Source organism: Theileria equi, chromosome 1 (genome assembly GCF_000342415.1).
Source record: "Theileria equi strain WA chromosome 1, complete sequence".
In the NCBI taxonomy this organism is placed as follows: Eukaryota; Apicomplexa; class Aconoidasida; order Piroplasmida; family Theileriidae; genus Theileria; species Theileria equi.
Window position 1 is genome coordinate 3,180,860 of NC_021366.1, and position 18,159 is coordinate 3,199,018.

General features: G+C 41.6%; 11 protein-coding genes across 11 annotated transcripts, besides 1 other annotated feature; 4 read left to right on the plus strand and 7 right to left on the minus strand.

Annotated features, from left to right (window-relative positions):
* Window positions 1–15: 15 nt before the first annotated feature.
* Window positions 16–1,386, minus strand: BEWA_032140 (hypothetical protein; the record flags this gene model as incomplete). Its single annotated transcript, XM_004829970.1, has 4 exons — window positions 16–1,055; window positions 1,096–1,154; window positions 1,196–1,280; window positions 1,317–1,386. 4 exons carry the CDS (start codon window positions 1,384–1,386, stop codon window positions 16–18), a joined length of 1,254 nt encoding a protein of 417 aa, XP_004830027.1.
* A 174-nt stretch (window positions 1,387–1,560) lies between these two features.
* On the minus strand, window positions 1,561–3,464 carry BEWA_032150 (hypothetical protein; the record flags this gene model as incomplete). The annotated part of the gene is made up of 1 exon (XM_004829971.1): window positions 1,561–3,464. The coding sequence occupies exon 1, from the start codon at window positions 3,286–3,288 to the stop codon at window positions 1,561–1,563; it is 1,728 nt and encodes a 575-aa protein (XP_004830028.1). The 5' UTR covers window positions 3,289–3,464.
* A 103-nt stretch (window positions 3,465–3,567) lies between these two features.
* Window positions 3,568–4,579, minus strand: BEWA_032160 (hypothetical protein; the record flags this gene model as incomplete). The annotated part of the gene is made up of 5 exons (XM_004829972.1): window positions 3,568–3,821; window positions 3,856–4,096; window positions 4,130–4,281; window positions 4,317–4,415; window positions 4,450–4,579. The coding sequence occupies 5 exons, from the start codon at window positions 4,577–4,579 to the stop codon at window positions 3,568–3,570; spliced, it is 876 nt and encodes a 291-aa protein (XP_004830029.1).
* A 133-nt stretch (window positions 4,580–4,712) lies between these two features.
* On the minus strand, window positions 4,713–5,997 carry BEWA_032170 (hypothetical protein; the record flags this gene model as incomplete). The annotated part of the gene is made up of 6 exons (XM_004829973.1): window positions 4,713–4,818; window positions 4,857–5,060; window positions 5,094–5,254; window positions 5,288–5,417; window positions 5,459–5,763; window positions 5,803–5,997. The coding sequence occupies 6 exons, from the start codon at window positions 5,995–5,997 to the stop codon at window positions 4,713–4,715; spliced, it is 1,101 nt and encodes a 366-aa protein (XP_004830030.1).
* Window positions 5,998–6,085: 88 nt separating this feature from the next.
* On the minus strand, window positions 6,086–8,035 carry BEWA_032180 (hypothetical protein; the record flags this gene model as incomplete). Its single annotated transcript, XM_004829974.1, has 1 exon — window positions 6,086–8,035. The coding sequence occupies one exon, from the start codon at window positions 8,033–8,035 to the stop codon at window positions 6,086–6,088; it is 1,950 nt and encodes a 649-aa protein (XP_004830031.1).
* Window positions 8,036–9,009: 974 nt separating this feature from the next.
* BEWA_032190 (eukaryotic translation initiation factor 3, subunit 10, putative) lies at window positions 9,010–11,859 on the plus strand (the record flags this gene model as incomplete). Its single annotated transcript, XM_004829975.1, has 1 exon — window positions 9,010–11,859. The coding sequence occupies one exon, from the start codon at window positions 9,010–9,012 to the stop codon at window positions 11,857–11,859; it is 2,850 nt and encodes a 949-aa protein (XP_004830032.1).
* A 109-nt stretch (window positions 11,860–11,968) lies between these two features.
* Window positions 11,969–12,265, plus strand: BEWA_032200 (dynein light chain 1, putative; the record flags this gene model as incomplete). Its single annotated transcript, XM_004829976.1, has 1 exon — window positions 11,969–12,265. One exon carries the CDS (start codon window positions 11,969–11,971, stop codon window positions 12,263–12,265), a length of 297 nt encoding a protein of 98 aa, XP_004830033.1.
* A 70-nt stretch (window positions 12,266–12,335) lies between these two features.
* Window positions 12,336–12,886, minus strand: BEWA_032210 (DNA-directed RNA polymerase subunit rpb8, putative; the record flags this gene model as incomplete). Its single annotated transcript, XM_004829977.1, has 3 exons — window positions 12,336–12,459; window positions 12,494–12,645; window positions 12,725–12,886. The coding sequence occupies 3 exons, from the start codon at window positions 12,884–12,886 to the stop codon at window positions 12,336–12,338; spliced, it is 438 nt and encodes a 145-aa protein (XP_004830034.1).
* A 63-nt stretch (window positions 12,887–12,949) lies between these two features.
* BEWA_032220 (signal peptide-containing protein) lies at window positions 12,950–13,855 on the minus strand. The gene is made up of 2 exons (XM_004829978.1): window positions 13,541–13,855; window positions 12,950–13,469 (listed from the first exon to the last, which is right to left on the minus strand). The coding sequence occupies exons 1-2, from the start codon at window positions 13,656–13,658 to the stop codon at window positions 13,033–13,035; spliced, it is 555 nt and encodes a 184-aa protein (XP_004830035.1). The 5' UTR covers window positions 13,659–13,855; the 3' UTR covers window positions 12,950–13,032.
* Window positions 13,856–14,337: 482 nt separating this feature from the next.
* Window positions 14,338–16,048, plus strand: BEWA_032230 (ribosomal processing protein, putative). The gene is made up of 7 exons (XM_004829979.1): window positions 14,338–14,524; window positions 14,576–14,701; window positions 14,737–14,839; window positions 14,874–15,037; window positions 15,071–15,140; window positions 15,175–15,514; window positions 15,548–16,048. Exons 1-7 carry the CDS (start codon window positions 14,414–14,416, stop codon window positions 16,020–16,022), a joined length of 1,389 nt encoding a protein of 462 aa, XP_004830036.1. The 5' UTR covers window positions 14,338–14,413; the 3' UTR covers window positions 16,023–16,048.
* A 298-nt stretch (window positions 16,049–16,346) lies between these two features.
* Window positions 16,347–16,368: a sequence feature (AT_rich).
* A 506-nt stretch (window positions 16,369–16,874) lies between these two features.
* Window positions 16,875–18,155, plus strand: BEWA_032240 (hypothetical protein; the record flags this gene model as incomplete). Its single annotated transcript, XM_004829980.1, has 2 exons — window positions 16,875–17,532; window positions 17,566–18,155. The coding sequence occupies 2 exons, from the start codon at window positions 16,875–16,877 to the stop codon at window positions 18,153–18,155; spliced, it is 1,248 nt and encodes a 415-aa protein (XP_004830037.1).
* Window positions 18,156–18,159: the final 4 nt, after the last annotated feature.

Consider the following 18,159-nt stretch of genomic DNA (forward strand, 5'->3'; position numbering starts at 1 on the left):
TCTTGTGTCGTTAACTCACGTATCCCACGTAAAAATTGATATATTTCCATCATACCCACTAGTCATAAAGTGTTTTGGACCAAGAGATATCACACTGCTAATCCCCCCCTTTGACGAGTTCTTTGGACCCTCAAAATGACAAGATAGCTCCCCCAAAAGGTTGAAAGAGGGTAATTGTACAGCCATTAATAGTCCAGACTTGTATCCGATAAGAAGTGAATCACCGCCTGCAGCCTCCATCCCTTCCAAAGCTGTTATCGCTGCACGCTGTCCTTCAGTAGCGAATACTTCATCACCAAGATGATTGTAAATTCTTACGGAACCATCAGTAAACCCAGCTATAACGTGGTTTCCATAAAGTTTGAAACATCGCACAATTGCGCCATGGGGGAGCTGAATTGTCTTGGCGATTGACAAGGATCCGAGCTCTATAATATTAATGGTAGAGCCTCCTGCCCATAGTGTCCTAGCAGCATCTTGTTTTACTTCCAAAAGACAGTTAACTCTAGTCTCTGTAAGAAGTGAGTTAACGCAATTGAATGCCCCTGTAGAATTATCAAACGTCCAAAGATTTATTTTGCCACTTTCGCAAACCGATAATACTATGCCATCAATAACAGTGATGGACTTTACTGGATGTTTATGTCCGTCTAACATTGTCGAATTCCCACTGGGTAAATGGTGAACACAAATATGCCCCGTCTTTAGACCAGAAAACAAAAAATCCTCTATACAAACCAGGCTGTGAATAACTGGTCCAGAATTGTACCCAGGGCCACCTCTGCCGCCGAAACGATTAGCAGATGAATCGTAGTTTTCAGGCATTGGAATAACGAGATTGGAGCCGCTGGATAACTTGATATTACCACCAGCATCTCCATACAATTTCCACCTCTTTATCGAGGGACCGTAGCCACAAGCAAACAGGTCCAAGCTCTGATCGCTAGCTCTCTTGACGGTACAAGAACAAATACCACCTCTAAATATATCCATCATGTTCATAACCCTTTTAAACAAATGAGAATAGGCGCATTTGGCACCGTAGCGACATTTATCTGATTTATCCTAAGTAAGCGCCATGAAAATGAAACTTACCGAGTAAAGCGTGATGTCTGCATACTGTCAAATTTGTTGGTTTGTTACTGTGACCGTGCCTTTGTCTTTTAGGTGTTAATCGAGAGACATGTATACTCACCTGTTCCCGTAGCCACTCGAATAACCCATATGACCATGATTTCTGTACCCTTGGTCATCATCCATATCTGGAGCGTACCAAACACCTGTAAAGTGTTTTAACGAGAGATTTTAGCGCCTACCATCATTTTGCCCGGAGCTGGAATCGAAAAAACCGTGTCCACGGTTATAAGACCCTCTACCCCTGTACATTTTACCTAAAACTACATTTGCTCCATGTCAATACTTAGAGTGAGGTCTAGTTGGCCTATTCTACGGCACCAACTACACCCTACATGTCACTTTAATAAAATGCTAAGTGCCAAGTATATATATAGATCATTGCTACAACTTAAATGAGAGCATATTGCTCGTTTTACCTAGCGGCTAGTACAAATCACGATCAGTGATATCACAGCACCAACGAACCAGCTGGTCAAGGGCCTTTGGAATTTGGAGCTCGTGCTCGTGCAAATTGGGACCCACACGACGTGTTCTTGAGGATTGTCCAAGATCATCATATCTTCCCGCTTCAAATTGTTGCCTCTCTTGTAAGGCAGTGGCATAATCTGGCATCCTGTTGCACTTTGATCTTTCTTCACGCTCTTGCACAAAGGCCGCTACACGGTTTGCTTCTTCATTAAATCTCCTGTTCTCGGAAACGCTAATCGATCCCACTGAAAATTCTAAAATTGCGTTCCCCTTATTGTTTCCATCATCGCCAATAATGGGAATCCTTAGTGGATGACCAGAAACCAACGTTGCAAGCTTTAGCTGCAGTCTTCCAAGTACACAAGTAGACTGTCCAACTTGTTCCAATATTTTAAGGTACACAAATTCTTCGCCACGCCAGGGTATCTTGACAATCTCGCTCATAAAATTGCAATTTACAAGTCCAGAAATCTTTGATGGAAGTCCCCAATGTAAATTAGACTTGTAGACATTGTAGTTTTCTGTATTCACATCAAAGTATGCTACAACACCAAATGCAACCTTTGAAGTGTTCAGAGGGTTCACTGGAACATTTTCCAGTCTTTGTAGTTTAAACGTAGCAGCCCTCGCAAAGTTTGATGAATTGGGATGCAACATGCCAAAAGCCGCATCCCTGATGTTTGAAGCACTAAAAGAATCAGGGGCAGAAAATATTCTGGCTGCTGTATCCTCAAAGTTGGAAAAGGCCTTTGAAGCAACCGAATTGACAACGCGGGCACTTCCAGTAGCTCCATGAGGAGCATTTCCAAATCCACTAGTAGCACTTCTGGCTCTCTCATTCTGTTGCGCTTCAGGAACAAAACGAGCTCCAGGGTCATTTCTATACCCATTGGTTGGAGATCCAGCAAACCTTGATGCCTCTGTTGTATCAGAGAATCCTCCAAATGCCTGCTGGCCAAAAGCACCAGCGACTGGTTGAGTGTGTCTAGCCGATAACTGGCTAAATGGTACATTAGCTTGAGGGGCTCCGTTATATCCACCAGCATTAAATGTTTCATATACTGTAGGTATTTGCGATATATGACTAAAATCTGTTTGACCCAAATTTGGTATGGGTTGTGGTTGTTCCGTTTGCACTGTTGTGGCTACATAGCGTGTCTGAGGTGCAGCTCCGTATTGTACTGAGGCAGGTCTATATTGCACTTGAGGCATCTGTGTAGTCGAATACTTTGTTTCAACATTCTGTGCATTAGAAGGCACAAACTGAGGCTGAACAGTTTGTCCGTATTGAGCCGCAAGTCCCGATACATACTGCCCGGGAATGCTTGGAGGAGGAGCAGTAGCAACACCAGCCTGGTTATCACCAACCTGTATCAATTTCCCTGTTGCTGGGTCATACCTATATTGTATTGGAGGAAGGTATACTGTAGGAATCTCCCTGGTTTGTTGAAAATCCGATAGAGCACCAGAAGTATAGTCTACCGTGTTTAAACCAGCCATGTTTTGAACGCCTGCAGGCTTATTCACCTCAATGGCTCCAGCCAAAGAGTACGAAGTGGGCGATTGTGCTACCGGAGAATGAACATCAAAGTGGGTTATGGGTGTTTGTGATCCATTCGCCACTGGAGAGTTAACTGTTCGTATTATAGGCGAGTTAAAACCAGGTGTGTGTATCGTTGCCATCGTGTAGAATAACACACTCGGCAAATCTTTTTAAAATATGGTACAACAAGGGGTGAAGTGTGTGAATTTGGCGTTTATCCAAAGTGTATATCCAGCACAAACGCAAATCCTAGCTATTTGCGCAAAACTGTCCCTATCCAGTCATTCAGTTATAATTCCATTAAATAAGGATTAAAAACAACCAAATTTGTAATATACATACCAAATGTCCGTTTTTATTGCGATTTTACTGGTACGCAAGTGCACCAACCAGCACTCGAGAATTGCCACAAATTATGTCTAGTCCTTCTTCTCATAATCTTCATCAATGTCTATGGTAGCGTCTCCGTTCGCTTCTTCTTTCTTCCTCGTGTCTTCCGTGGCGTCTGCTACCATGCCTCCCATGGGACCGAGATCTCTCGCGTGATCTGTGCCTATCATGAGATCGACTGCGCCGTCTACTACGCGATCGATGTCTATCACGAGAACGTTCCCTATGTTCATGTCTGCGATGTGCTTTGTGTCGGTCGTGCGATCTGTGTTTGCCACGAGATCTATGAGAGGACACATAGTCGTCACTAGACGCACGTCTATCTATGCTGTGAGAACTATCCCTACTTTGGCTATAGTCTCTGTTGTTTCTGAGATTCCTCTCGAATTCCAGGGCCCATTTTTCATCTTCGTCCATCTCCGGCTCTTCCTTTGGAGCCTTTTTAACAGTCTCCTTTAACATGGCTTCGCTTTCAGTAACGTAAAACTTGTCAATGCCTGAACCTTCTGCTCCCGTAGGCTTATATTCCTTGCGGATTTTGTTACCGTCCTCGTCGCACTGCACATAGATTAAGGGGATAAATGCAAATACCTCGTCCTCATAGATCACAGGCGCCTTGTAATCCAATACGTGATCCACTCTTATCCTTCTTCCTAGCAATGTGGACCCGTTAAAATTATCTACCGCCAAGATCGTACTCCTCTGGTCCTTGTAGCCAAGAAAACAGTAACCCAGAGATTCTCCTACAAGCTATGGAGAGATTGGACCAAAAACTTACCAGTTTTACCGTTTCTCTTGAGATTAATGTCTATGGGTTCGCCAAATTGCGAAAAGACGATTATAATGTCGCCTTCTGTCATCCTTTTGTCAAGTCCTCCTAAGCAGGAACATTATTTTGAAAAGTGACAAACCAATGTAGATATAACACGAGTCCTTGTACCGATTGTGCCATGAACTCTCTCCGATAGCGCCAGTCTGTAGCTCCAGCTCAGACAACCGCTGTATTGCGCTAATATTAGCACCAGGACCCGTGACGGACATGTTTATCTACAATATAAACTGATGTTTAAATAATTATTGTGCCAAAGCCACAGGCTTACAACAATTTCTCGTATCAACTACATTAGGTAGAGCGCTCCAAAGGCTTCCCATGAACTTGCGATATACAGGGGCATCATCCAGCAAAGTTCTTCTCAATGTACTCCACGTACGCGAGTGCCTTCCTCTGGACCATCTCCTTGGACTTCTCATTGCCGTGGTTACACTCGAATTCCAGCCACCTGCAATATTGCGTATAAGGCAAGATGAATAAGCAAACTTGGAAAAGATAATCTTCATTTTCTTGGGCTTTAGATCCAGAGTAATTATGCGATCAAATAGGTTTCTAATAGTCTTTAGACGTTCAGACTTTTGTTTGCTGTCATCCTCAATATGCAGTTTAATGTGAGCGCAAATGTATTGGACCCAGACGTCAGTGCGCTTTGGATTATCCAGAAGAATATCCTCAAAATATCGTTTGCCTCTGTACATTCATTCATGTAAAAACTAAACGTACATTTCAGGGGACCCAAACTTGTATTCCAACAACGCAGTGGCCGATGAAACAAATATTCTCTTATGTTTAGGAATCCTATTAATGCACATTTTATGTGCCTGTCGTCCTTCTTCAGCATCACCAATATGCTGATATAATAGAGTAATGTATAATAGCCAAATCTGAGACATTATAATGATGGGAATAAGTACTACCTTTTTGGACTTTCCAAACTTTTTTATACCCTTGAGACAAACTTCCTTGGCTTCTTCAAGCTTCTTGTTGCTTATAAAAATGCCTATTGCCTTTTTATACATGGTCTTGGCATCGTTGTATTGGACAGCTCTAAACGATTATGGAATTGCAGTAGGATGGAATTAACTTACTCATTGAATACACTCATGATATCCTCTCCATACATACACTCCATGTTGAGGTAAGCCAACCAGAGGTTTTGCTTTTCTGTCATCTCACGAAAGTCGATCCTAGCCAAACCGCGACGGACCGTCTTTCTGGCCATCTCAGTATCGCCAACATTTAAGTGAAAAGCCATATACCCAATCCATACTGCGGAAGAATTGCCATTCGTCATAATAAGACGCTCAAAGTCCAGCACCGAATTCGGGTTGCTCATCCATTCGTTATCTACGTTACGTTTCTCCAATTCTCGCACCTTTTCCTCATTCTTGTACTACAAAACGTTAATTAATGGAAAGATGATAAGGCAAACCTCCGATTTCTTATCCTTGTTGATGCTGAAGGATTTTTTCTTCCTTTTCTTACTGTCTTTATCCTTCTTCACGAGCTTTGGAGATTTCTTTGCCCCTGATGATAACACGTTTCCATAATCCCAGCTAGAATCGCCAGTCACTGGCTTCTCAGTGCCTTTGGACGACAAACTCCCCTTTGCTTCCTTTTTCTTCATACCTGCCTACTCCTGGCAAACATGTGAATAATAAATAATATACAAGTAAAAATTTTAAGTATATGGTCAGCCGGTCCGGCGAAGATGATCATTCGGAGGGCTTAGCACTCTTCTTGTTCTTTTTGGAACTTTTGTAGTTTGTAAACTTCTTCTTACAAATCTCCTTACGTGCCATCTTCTTCTCCTTTCTTTTCTTTGCCACTGTGGAAGAAAGTTGATTCATTCTAATCACATTTAGAGTTACAAAGAACTTGCGTCTAGCATGGTCGACCTTTTTAACGACCGACTTTACGACACAACCCTCGCTAAGGTCAATAGAATGTTGTTTTGCTGTGTCAATTTCGCCGCTATCAAGCACTGTGTACAAGTTGTTATAAAATCTGAGGGTAACCTTGGAATTGGTGCTTGATACGTACCCAATCAACTCTCTCCCAACGTAAACATTCTCAAATTTAACGAGTGGGTTTGGATCATTTGTCAAAATCTCCTTTGCGGTCAAAATCAACTTGTTCCTTTGGTAGTCAAACCTTAGCACCCTAAGTTTCAAAGTCTTTCCAACGTGAAACCGATCTGGAATTTGAGTTAGCGGCACCTGAGTAAGGTGGGAAATCGGAACACTACCATGTACCCTAGTGGAAATCTCCACGATTACTCCATTGTTTAAAACTTTTGTTATTTTACCATCAACTACATCACCTCCACTTAGTTCAAGTGGGTCAACATATTGCTCGTTGAGCAACGACTCCTTTAATGAAACAATGTTCCATCTACTAAAACAACTATACTGTAATATTCTACAAGAATGAACTGTTCCAACTGCATACGTTTTTCCAGAGAGGACAGAAGCAATCTTCATATCTCTGCTCTTGTCTATAACATCGTTAATTCCAGCAAATCCAACTTCTGCGCCCTCTCCAGACTCGTTATTTATCAACAAAACCAATCCATAATTTGGTATGTTTTTTACGACTTTACAAGTGTTTGACAGCCCTTTAGCCTTGCGCGCATGGCCACTGGGTCCCTTCCACTTTATTAAATGCGATAGTAATGAGACATGGATGCGCTTTTCAGCACTATCTATATAGGTAACTCTAGCTGTAACCTTGTCATGCATTGATGGTTCATGAGAATCAGATGCTTCGTCAGAATCTTTAAAACTTTCAAGAGAATCAGAGGCCGGAATGTATGCGCTTAATGAGCCCAAACAGCTTATGGTATACCCCGTGGGAAGTGATAAGCCATAGTCCAGAGACTTTTCATGCACTTTGCTAACCTCGCCATGGAGCAAAAGACCTGGTTTTACTGCATCAAAAGAAAGTGGATTGTTGATAGAAACAGGTGATTTATGCAACCAGGGCCATTTGCACTTTACGATTTTTCTTTCTTCATTCACTGAAGTAACAACAACGTATGCTGTTGACGAGACGGGATAGCGCTTTACTAACTCAGAAACAACCGATTCTCTGGCTTCTTCACCATCCTCCCGTTCATCATACATTACAAACCCTTCCAAACCATTTTTATCTTCTACATTGAATGAAACCATCACACCATGATCCTGGTGGGAAATTACAGTCGATGGAAGTAGAACACCCGGAGCCAAATTTCCAAAACTGAGGTATCTATTGATCAACGAGGGTTTCATGCTTAGTACCAACTGCCCATTTTTTACTTCAAGGACGTAACAAACTACATTTGATCCAATACTAAATGGCACTGATGCGGTTTTAACCGCTGGATCCTCAACCATATCTGCATTCTTGACAAAACCGACAATATTATTCAGAGTATGGACTCTAATACCGGTACTTGTGACTAAAGCAACACTTCCTAGAACCAAAGAGCCAACAGTTATGGTCTCTAGTCTAGGAGTCCTGTACGAAAACTTGTCTAGGGCATCTGAAGGCGGCTTATCATTTGTGCTCTCAACAACTGTTGGTTCTCCAAGTGCTTTCTGCTTTTTTATTTGTTTCCGATCCTTTTTTCCGAAATTAAGGACGAAATTCGTCACCTTTGATCGAGGGAAGTCTTCCTCCATCTTCCTAACGCCAAAACTCAACCTGTAGCATCAAAGAGGTAAGTTGTATCGTCAAAGATATTCCTCCGTGATTTTGTGATCAAAATGCGATAAAGCGACGGAATAGAAGTTTATATCTAGTGAAGAGCGTACGCTGCAAGTTTCCCCGCGGCACTCTCGCCGGCCGACACCAAATAGAGTCTCGGAAACTGACAGGAAAACGACTACACTGGGTGTTTATCGCAACTTGTTTAGTGACGACAGTCTGGAAAGAGGCGCGATCCGAGGGACATTAAAAGCTGATTGGAGGCCTTCCTGGGAACAAACACCAAACACACTGAGTATTCTTGTCAGTATAAAACTGATTTTGGTCGATCATTACCATGTAACGAGGTAAATGGCTCAGACGACGGTAAGGAGTGTCTCTGGAATTGTCTGACGAAGTAGGAAAGGGTAGCGACTGACAGGAGACTAAGTGGCAAGACGTTGTCATAAGGGTAACGTCTGCATACCAAACTGGTAAGCCAAACTTGTTGCTACTGAATTGGAGGCCATTGGCGGTGGTCCCCATTGAAGCCACCCAATTCGGCTCGTTGATTTGGCGAGGAAACGGCAGGGGATTCTAATTTTATTCGCTTTCTGTGGGTTTAAAGTGTGTTTAATTGCCAAATTTTAAGGATAGAAGTTGTTAAACGCACTCCACATTTATCTTTATTACTGTTTTGTTAACGAGGAAAGATTCCTCCATTCTTACCAGCAGTTTCGCAGGACCGCTCAATTTTAGAGCAAACCCAACTGGAAAGCTTCTAACGTATCGAAATTGTTCAGATTCGAACCTTTAAAACGACAGTTTTACCACAAGGAGCACATCAGTCAAAGACGAAGGAAAAAAACATTTCAGACCTGAGTTTTTGATGGAATTGTCATATTGTACTCCTTTCTGCACAAAACCATGAACTGTGAAAGTATTTTCGGTCATTAATATAATCAAGAAGATGCACAATTTTCAAAAGCCAGAAAACGCCCTTAAAAGGGCCGCGGAGCTCCGCAACATCGGACAAAATGATGAAGCCCTGCAGATTCTACACTCAGCAATAGGTCACAGATTCTTTAGAACCCAGGGATGGGATACTACACAGGAGCGTATCATGTTGGAGTACGTTGCTCTCTGCATAGACCAGGATAAATTGAGAATGGCTAGAGATGGCTTGCATCAATACCGTCTAATTGCGCAACACGCCAACGTAGCTTCACTTGGAAAGGTTATCGTAGAGCTTTTAGACCGTGCAGAGAGTCGTCTTCACAAAATAAAGGCAACAATTCCAACTGGAGAGGAGAAAGTCGACATCAGTGATTATGATGAGTCACCAGATACTCTGATTGCCTGCACTCTTCAAGTAGAGCTGCGTGATCCCACCACCAAGACTTTGCATGATGTCTACCGATTCTTGTGGGAAATTTACAAGATGATTCTGGACATCATGAGGGCAACGCCAAAACTAGAAAAGGTTTACCATGAAACTGCTAGGAAAGCCATTGTGTTCTGCAGGGAGAATGGTAGAGTTCCAGAATTTAAGCGTCTGTGTGACGTTCTCAGAGGTCACTATTCCTTTTTACTCAAGGTATCAAACAAGCCTGAGATGGAGTGTATGCTAAGACCAGAACTTCATATTGAAACCAGAATCAATCAGCTTATTAGTGCCTGTGATATGGGACTCTGGAAGGAAGCCTTTAACACCGTTGAAGACCTATATACACTTGGTATTAGGGATTACATTACAAAGACATTCCAAGGTTCTGTATCAGTACTTGGGCAGCAAAAGGAGAAGTTGTTGAAATGGCTTGCAATTTTCTATGAAAAGCTTGCCTTGATTTTCTGGGTGTCTGATCTTCACCTATTCCATGCTTTGGCGGTACTTCGTTATGTTATGCATATTAGAATGTACAAGAAGAAAGTTTCCCAGGAGGATATTACTTATCTATCTTCTAAATCTGTTTTGGCTGTTTTGTCCGTTCCAAACTATCAAAAGGAACCAAACAAGTCCAATGATCTAACATCCGTTTTATCAACCTCATCGTATGAAATGCAAAAGAGAATGTCCACTTTACTAGGTTATAACACTATACCAAACAAGGAATCTCTTCGTTATGCACTAACAATGAAGAATATACTTCCATTGGCTGATGAAAACACCAAGAAATTATATTCATTAATAGAGAATGAAAGTGACAACTCCATGAAGCTTTGTCTACAGCTCGTACCACTCTTGACTGAGAAGGAGGAAGAAGAGGAAGATGGCGCAGCAAAAACTGGAGATAAATTCTGCGACAAACTATCAATTTACTATCCAAAGATTAAGAGCGTAGTCTTCCACAAGGTTTTACTGATGATATCAAAGGTCTATGCTTCAATGACCATTAGTTTCTTCACAAAATCCATCTGCCCACCAGAATTTTACGAGTGGAATGATGCTGAAAAGGAAATTGTGGAATTGGTTCACCGTGGTTTATGTCACATCCGTTTTGATTATGCAAACAGCGTTCTATACTTTAATTCGTCATCGGTATCTGCGGATTCCATAGCGTCAATTCGCCACCAATTGACTGATTTGGGAAAGAATCTATATTACGCAATGAAGTTGTTGACTCCTGAAGAAACAAAGAGAACCCAAGAAGAACGACATTTGCAACTGGTATCAATGAAAAACAACATTGAGAAAGAGCGTACACGTTTGATGAAACGTACAAGTGAAATATATCAGAGGCGTCAGGAGCACCAAGAAGAACAAATGAGAGTGGAAGAAGAGCGCAAGAAACTCGAGATGCAACAAAAGATTAATGAAGAAAAGGCAGAAAAGGAACGTCGTGAGGAAGCCCTCAGACAGATGGAGATTCAGAGACGTAAGGATGAAAAATACAAGATAAAGAGTGAAACTGCCCAGCAAATGCTTCAAGAAATTCGCAAGCTTGGTGGCGCTCAGTCCTCCAAGATTATGATCAAGGGTAAGACACTAGATGAAATTAATGTTGATGATGTTATCGACGGTTTTGTTGAATATGACGATTTGGAAAAGGCACAAGAAGAACAATTGATTAAGGAACGACAAGAATGTATTAAGCAGCGTAGAGCTGAAATCAAGCGTATAGACCACTTTGTTAGGGCTATACGTGAACATGATATATTGCTGTATCCTGAATGGCAGAACAGTACCTGTCAAGAGGACACTAAACTCCTCATGGAAGTTCAGAAGCGACGTGAATCTAAATTTAAAGAAGATTCTGAAGTCATGAAGCAAGAAAAGGAGGCCTTCATGAAATATATTGATGACAAGAATAAATGGGTAGAAAATCACATGGCTATTAGACGTCAAAAGTTTGAAAGGGAACACGCTGAACAAACGAGGCGCTTTAAAGAGATGCTAGTCAAGGAAAAGATACAGAGAGCAAGGGATAGGCGAATAGCTGAAATCCGCCGCCAAGAAGCCATAAACGAAGCCAAGAGGCGTGAAGAAGAAATGAGGCGCAAACAACTTGAAGAGGAAAAGAGACTAGAGGAAGAGGCTTTGATGAAGCAAAAGCTTGCTGAAATGGCAGAAAAGCAACGTGCCAAGGAGCTTGAAATCGAGAAGCGTCTAATGGCCTCAGGCGAAAGTCGCTCTACTGAACCATCTAGATTTATCGCTAACACTACCAAAAGTTCGCATAAACAACCAGACGATGATTCTGAAGTCTGGAGAGCTGAACCAAAGAAATCACAACCCGCAAAACCCTTCCGGTCACTAGGCAGAAGACAAACAGATATTGGTAAAAAGTCATCTGACGAAGAATCAAGCTGGAGGCGTTAGTCTACCAATTTCTCATTTATAACTTTGATTGTACATGCTATATACGCGCCACTGAGTTGGGTGCCAGCCGATCCCAGCCTACACACTATAAATTTTCAAAGGCCTCAAAATGACCGACCACAAGGTCGCTCAGAGACCAACTGTTAAAGATACAGTCATCAAAAATGTCGACATGGACGAAAATATGCAAAAATACGCCCTAGAGGTAGCAGAACACGCCCTCAGCAAGTTCGACGTAGAAAAGGATATCGCGGCACACATAAAGAAGGAATTCGATAAAACATACAGTCCAACATGGCATTGTATAGTAGGACGAAGCTTCGGGTCATACGTCACTCACGAAAAGGACCACTTCATCTACTTTTACATCGGAAACACAGCTGTACTCCTCTTCAAACACGGTTAACATGTAAAGTACATGTATTCATAGATAAAAGTATATGGTACACGAGTTACAGGCCCAAAATAAAGGCGCGCTATCTATTCGCGGTAATCCTCCTGACCAAGAGGTAAATCTTCATGTCGAGCTCCAAATCCGCAACAACCTGCTTGTCAGCCGTCAATGACATTAGCAAACCCCCAAAAGAGGCGTATATCGTCCTGGAGGAAATTTGAGGAAAAACATGAACCTTACCGAGTCTCTGAGGAAATTTCCTCGAATTTAAATATTTTGCCGTACATCGCGTACTCATAGTCTCCCAAAAGGGTAGGAATGTCGTTGCATTCGCTCAAATTTACATCCGAACCGCTAGGCAGGAGAGAATTCGTGATGAGAATGTGAAGCATCTAAATGGCAGTGAGAAAAGTGAAAGATTGCGCTTTTGGGGACGCTCCAGCAGCCAATAGAAGATTATGAAGAACTTACCGCTTTGTTATTTACTGGAAGCAGGTCCGAATTCACATCTAGAAGGAGCTCCGCGTCGAAACCCGTGCTCTTGGCACTAATTCGAGCAACACGCTCAAACTTGGACTTGTCAATGGACCTGACCAAAAAACGGTCCTCAAAAACACACGAGGCGGTTGCCATTTCGACACAATGGAGACTGGCGGTGGTGCCGTTGCGGCGGTGGATATACTTCTTGGGTAAAGAATAAGAGAAACAATTAAAGCACAGCAGTGCCCAATGGCACCTGACCGATTAGGTCATTGGAGCCTACACTACATTCATTAAATCTAGGAAAAGTCCAAATCCTCATCTTCCTCATCTTCATCTGCTCCAAGGGTGTCAAAATCATCATCGTCATCATCAATAGCGTCCTCCTTCCATGGGTTCTCTGTGGTGATATGAAGCTTGTTGCGGAGCTCTTCTGAGATTCCGAAGCCAAGTGGGTGTACGAGGAGCTTGTAGACCAATCTGTCAACAACTGGAGGCTGAACGGCATCGTGGATCCACATATCAAAGAGAGGAATCATGCGCTTAATGATGCTAAGGAGGGTCTTCTTGACAATAACTTTAGCCTGCTTGGCCCAGCCGTTGCCACTGACAGTCTCAAGATAAGAAGCAGCCAACAGACCATTCTTTCCCAACTCCTTCTCCAAGTCACTAGCCAAAATGTCAACTATTTCGTCAACCTTGGAGTCCAGGTCGTTTCTAATGATCTTTGAGATACCTGAATGAAAGGTGTTAGTGTGTAGACGAAGATTATAGGCTCTAGTATACGAGGTAGCATAGAGAACTTACGATCTACGTATGTCTTTTGGGAAAAGGAGGTGTAGAGGCTAGGAGCAAGAACGTTGCTGCGAAGCCTGTGGGATAGGGCACTCCCGATGAAGAACAAAAAGAAGAAAGTGGACCTCATTTTATATTATAGTCTCGAAGAGCTTTATATGCTGATGAATTAAAACACTGAAAGAATCGATAGCCTGAATGCTAAATCAAACTTGATAAAGTTCCAAGTTGCTACTTTGATCCAAAGCACATTCACAAATGTACCGAAAATTAAAACATAAATTAAATCCCGAATATTAAAGTCACACTTTGTGGAAATTAAAGAGTGAATCCAGGATTCTACAAGGGGTGCACTCAAGGCGATGTTGGAATCTCTGCACAAATCGGAAGCTGCACATTGGTGTTGCCATTCCAAAAGGTCCGAGTGGAGTTTGTGCCGAGGAAATGCAACTGTGCTCTTCAGCCACGCCCACAAAAGAGACATGACGGGGTCCGTTTCGTCTGGTCCGTCAAAGTCCGTGCTTGGTACTCGTATCACATTTACTGAGGCCTTTCCACCGTAAAGTGGCGATCTGTCTTTACTATTTTTATTCGTTCGTGAGCAAACGTTGCACTAGCGCCTCCTTTTGGCCATCCACCGGTCGCACCCTGGCTATGGACTCTGCGGATTCCATCACGATCTTTACAAGTCCAGAAGCGTTATAGGTATCTGGAAGGTGTTTGTAGTACTGGTGATAGTAATGAGGATCCAGAAGCTCTCTGATGATGCTGCTCCAGGGGTGGTGTAACGACGCGTCCTAACTTCGCCCATTCCATTTCTTGTACCATAAAGGATTCGTTTCCGGATTCCAATGTTGTAAATCATCCGTAAAATGCAGTTTTATAATGGAAGTCTCTATTTTGCATAGAAAAAAATCGGATTATACCTCGGAAGGGCCGAGCGCGCGGCCAAAGCCGATGCGTAACCCGGACCCTAAGCTTCATCCGTTTTCAAGGGTAAATTTTTATTCATGTCATCATTTGCGTGCATACATTATGTCTAAATAGGCAAGAGAGTATACTAGGGCTCTGGTGGCCACAAAAATGGAGAAAATGTTCGCAAAACCACTCGTTTCTGTGCTAGAAGGACATACAGACTCCGTCAACTGCATGGCTGTCAGCAGAACGAAACTCGTAAGTCGAATCCTCGCTCCCACGTTTCTTCCCAGGTGGACATGTTTACCGGTTGCTGTAAGGGCGAAGTTAAGATTTGGAATCTGCTCAAAAAGGACAAGGGAGTCACTCTTGGCCATCATGAAGGCTTTGTAAACGGTTTGTCTATTCCGCGTACCTCTAAATCGTGCAGGTCTCGTGACAAACAGGGACGGTTCTCTGCTCTACTCTTGCGGCAATGACAAGTACATAAAGTGCTGGAATGTTTCCAGTAGTAATGCCATTGACGAGGATGATGACGAAAAGTATCTGGACACTTTTACATCTGTAGTAACAGAGTATTCAAATAGACCAAAGGTGAGCAATCCTTGATACACAAAAGGTCTGTAGCCCACAACCGTATTTCTCTCTAACCACATCCTTAATGGCATTGATCACCACTGGTCAAACGATCTCATTGGTAAGTTCGTCTAACAATCTATAAAACATTTCAGCCTCTGCCGGGGATGTTTTGGAGGTCTGGGACGGTCACCGCAGCTCACCAATAATGAAGTTTGAATGGGGATGCAATTCTCTCTACTCTGTAAAGTTTAATCCCTCAAATTTTGATCTACTTGGGTCGAGTGGCTCTGACAACTCCATCGGTCTGTATGACATTAGAGCAAACACACCAATAAGAAAGGTTATACTAAAAATGAGGTCCAATGCCTTGTGTTGGAACCCGCAAAATCCCATACATTTCACAGTCGCAAATGAAGATTCAAATCTGTACACATTTGACATGAGAAAACTGCAAAAGGCACTCTTGGTGCACAAGGACTTTACAAATTCAGTGTAAGTTTCTTCACATGCTCCACACCTAATCAGGACGGATGTCGACTATAGTCCAACTGGAAAGGAGTTTGTAGCTTCTTCATTCGACAAGTGCTTAAGGCTTTTCTCCGTAGAAGGAAGAAGTAGAGATGTCTACTCAAACAGGAGAATGCAAAATGTCCTTTGTTGTCGGTTCTCACTCGATGGAAGATTTGTCTGCTCGGGAAGTTCAGACATGTGCATACGGGTCTGGAAATCGGATGCATCAGCCCCAATAGGTCCAAGAACCCCGAGGGAAAAGGCTGCACTAGCATATCGCCGTGCCCTCAAGGAGAAATATAGAGGATTACCAGAAATCAGAAGAATACAAAGGCATCATCATGTTCCTGCTCTAGTGCTCAAACAGAGCAGACAGAAACAAGAGAGCCAAGCAGCCAAGAGAAGAAGAGAAATCAACAGAGCTCTCCACTCAAAGGATGGAACCATAACACAAGAAAAGGAAAAACCAGTCATAAACCAAGTAGAATAATTTCCAAATCGCTTAATTTTTACACTCTTGTAAAACATATCCCTGATAGCCACAAGTGGGAGTTTATAAAATGAGAAAAATATGACTCCCATCAACTAAAAAAATTACTCTTGATATGTTTAAGCTCTACCCTTGTCTACTTGTCCAAATTTCCCCGTTTTTGTGAGATTTTAATGTTCAGGTGGATAATTATGGTGTGTAAATTTGCGTCTGGAATAATTAAATTTTCCATATTAATTAGCATAATAAATCTCTTTAACCATACCTTATCCAATTTGGGATTATGCTATCACTTACTAATAAATTTAAAGTGCCCAATCAACGTAATTTAAATATAAATTTATTTCACTTGCACCTGTCAATTGCCATGCATGTCAGAAAAAAGCAACATAGAAAAGCAAGACAACAGGAATTATGTTGAATGACATCGTGTTCCTCATGATTTCAATGGGAAAACGGCAACCACCATATCAAAACGTTTTTAAATTTTGGAATTTTTTCATCTAGTTGCGCAATTATACTCAATAATGCGACAAAGAACATTGACGCTTCTTAATGAATCAATTGTTACTCATTTATAGTCGGATTGTTCTGCCGAGATTCCATGAGTCACCGGTACTTAAAGTCACTTTATAGTTTACTTTTTGTTCTAAAGATTAAAATTTTGACCAAAGACTCACATTATAGAGGAAAAGTCCATCTTTTTACTTGTAATGCTAAATTTTGGGAACAGTTGTAGACAAAGTGAGCACACCCAGATCTAGTGATTTTTTGATACACAATCTTTATCGTTGTATATTATCAGCACAAACAGCTACACTAATTTGTACCTGTTTATGTAGCAAGTTGGAAATGTTTAAAGATAAAGCGAGTGTACCAACTGGCCTTATCAGTCATGAAAATAAAAAGACTACCGTCACAGATGGTCACACTGGACATTATAGTATCAAGGGAATAACCCACAACACTAGCAAAGTGCTCAGTGATGCATTCAATGGAACATGCGAAAATAGAAGTGATACCACATCCGAAACTAACCGACCTGAACGTGACAACTTTGATGATTTGTCAAACTATTTAATATTTAACGAAAGTAAATCAAGTTGTAACTTGAAAGATGAAGGCATTTCTGAAAAACTAGCCAAAGAATCTCAAATCAAACCAAACTCTGGATCTGAGAATATATTTAATCCCTTAAAGGAAACAGAATATGTTTGGAAACCTGGTTTCTGTCTACAGCTGGGCTCAAAGGGGAGAAAAGCCATGCTCAAACTACTTCGAAATGCATACAAGAGTAATAAAAACTTTAAAAGGGTTTTTGAAAAAAAGAACCCACCTACAACAATCAGCAACTTACCCTTCTTCAGAGTATCAATGTTATGGGAACTTGCTCATGATCTAAATGTCTTTGATGAAGCAATCTTAATTCACAAGTGTTTTGGGAAGGTGAAGAACAAGACAAGAAGTCCGATACGTAATGCTTGTGAAACATTCAATAATGCAACTAAAGGTTTGTCTATCATGTAAACGTATTTATATTTAGACGAATTAAATGGCAATTTGATAAAGGGTACTGAAAAATGTGGAAATCATCTACATTATGAATCAGAATGTATATTGTCGACTGAAACAATTCCAAACCAGATGCTCAGCAAAGTGCATGACATTGGTATAACATACCTTCACAATTGCAATAATCAACATACAGATAAAATAGAGGACAAAGCTCCTGAAATTTCACAGATAAAACATACAAACGATTTCGATCCAGACGAACACGATATCCTATTCAAGAGGGTTTTCCAATTAGACAGCTCTACATTGAAACTTTCTACTTCACCCAGTTCACTTTCTACCGAAGTAACTTCACTAAATGATGGACAAACAAATGAAGATGAAAACTTGCTACCCAATGACTCTGAGCAATTTGACACTTTAGCTGGAATGTCCATACCATTAGGCTTGTTAAAAGATGGGGAAAACATCTTGTCTGGACAAAAGTGTCATGAAGACGAAAAGGTACAAAATGTTCAAACACGTAGGGCAAACGATACAACTCGCGAGGAGTTTGGAAAACTCGCACTCTATTTATCCAGGGAGTACAAATTTTTGAATGCTGACAAAAGTTCATAAACGC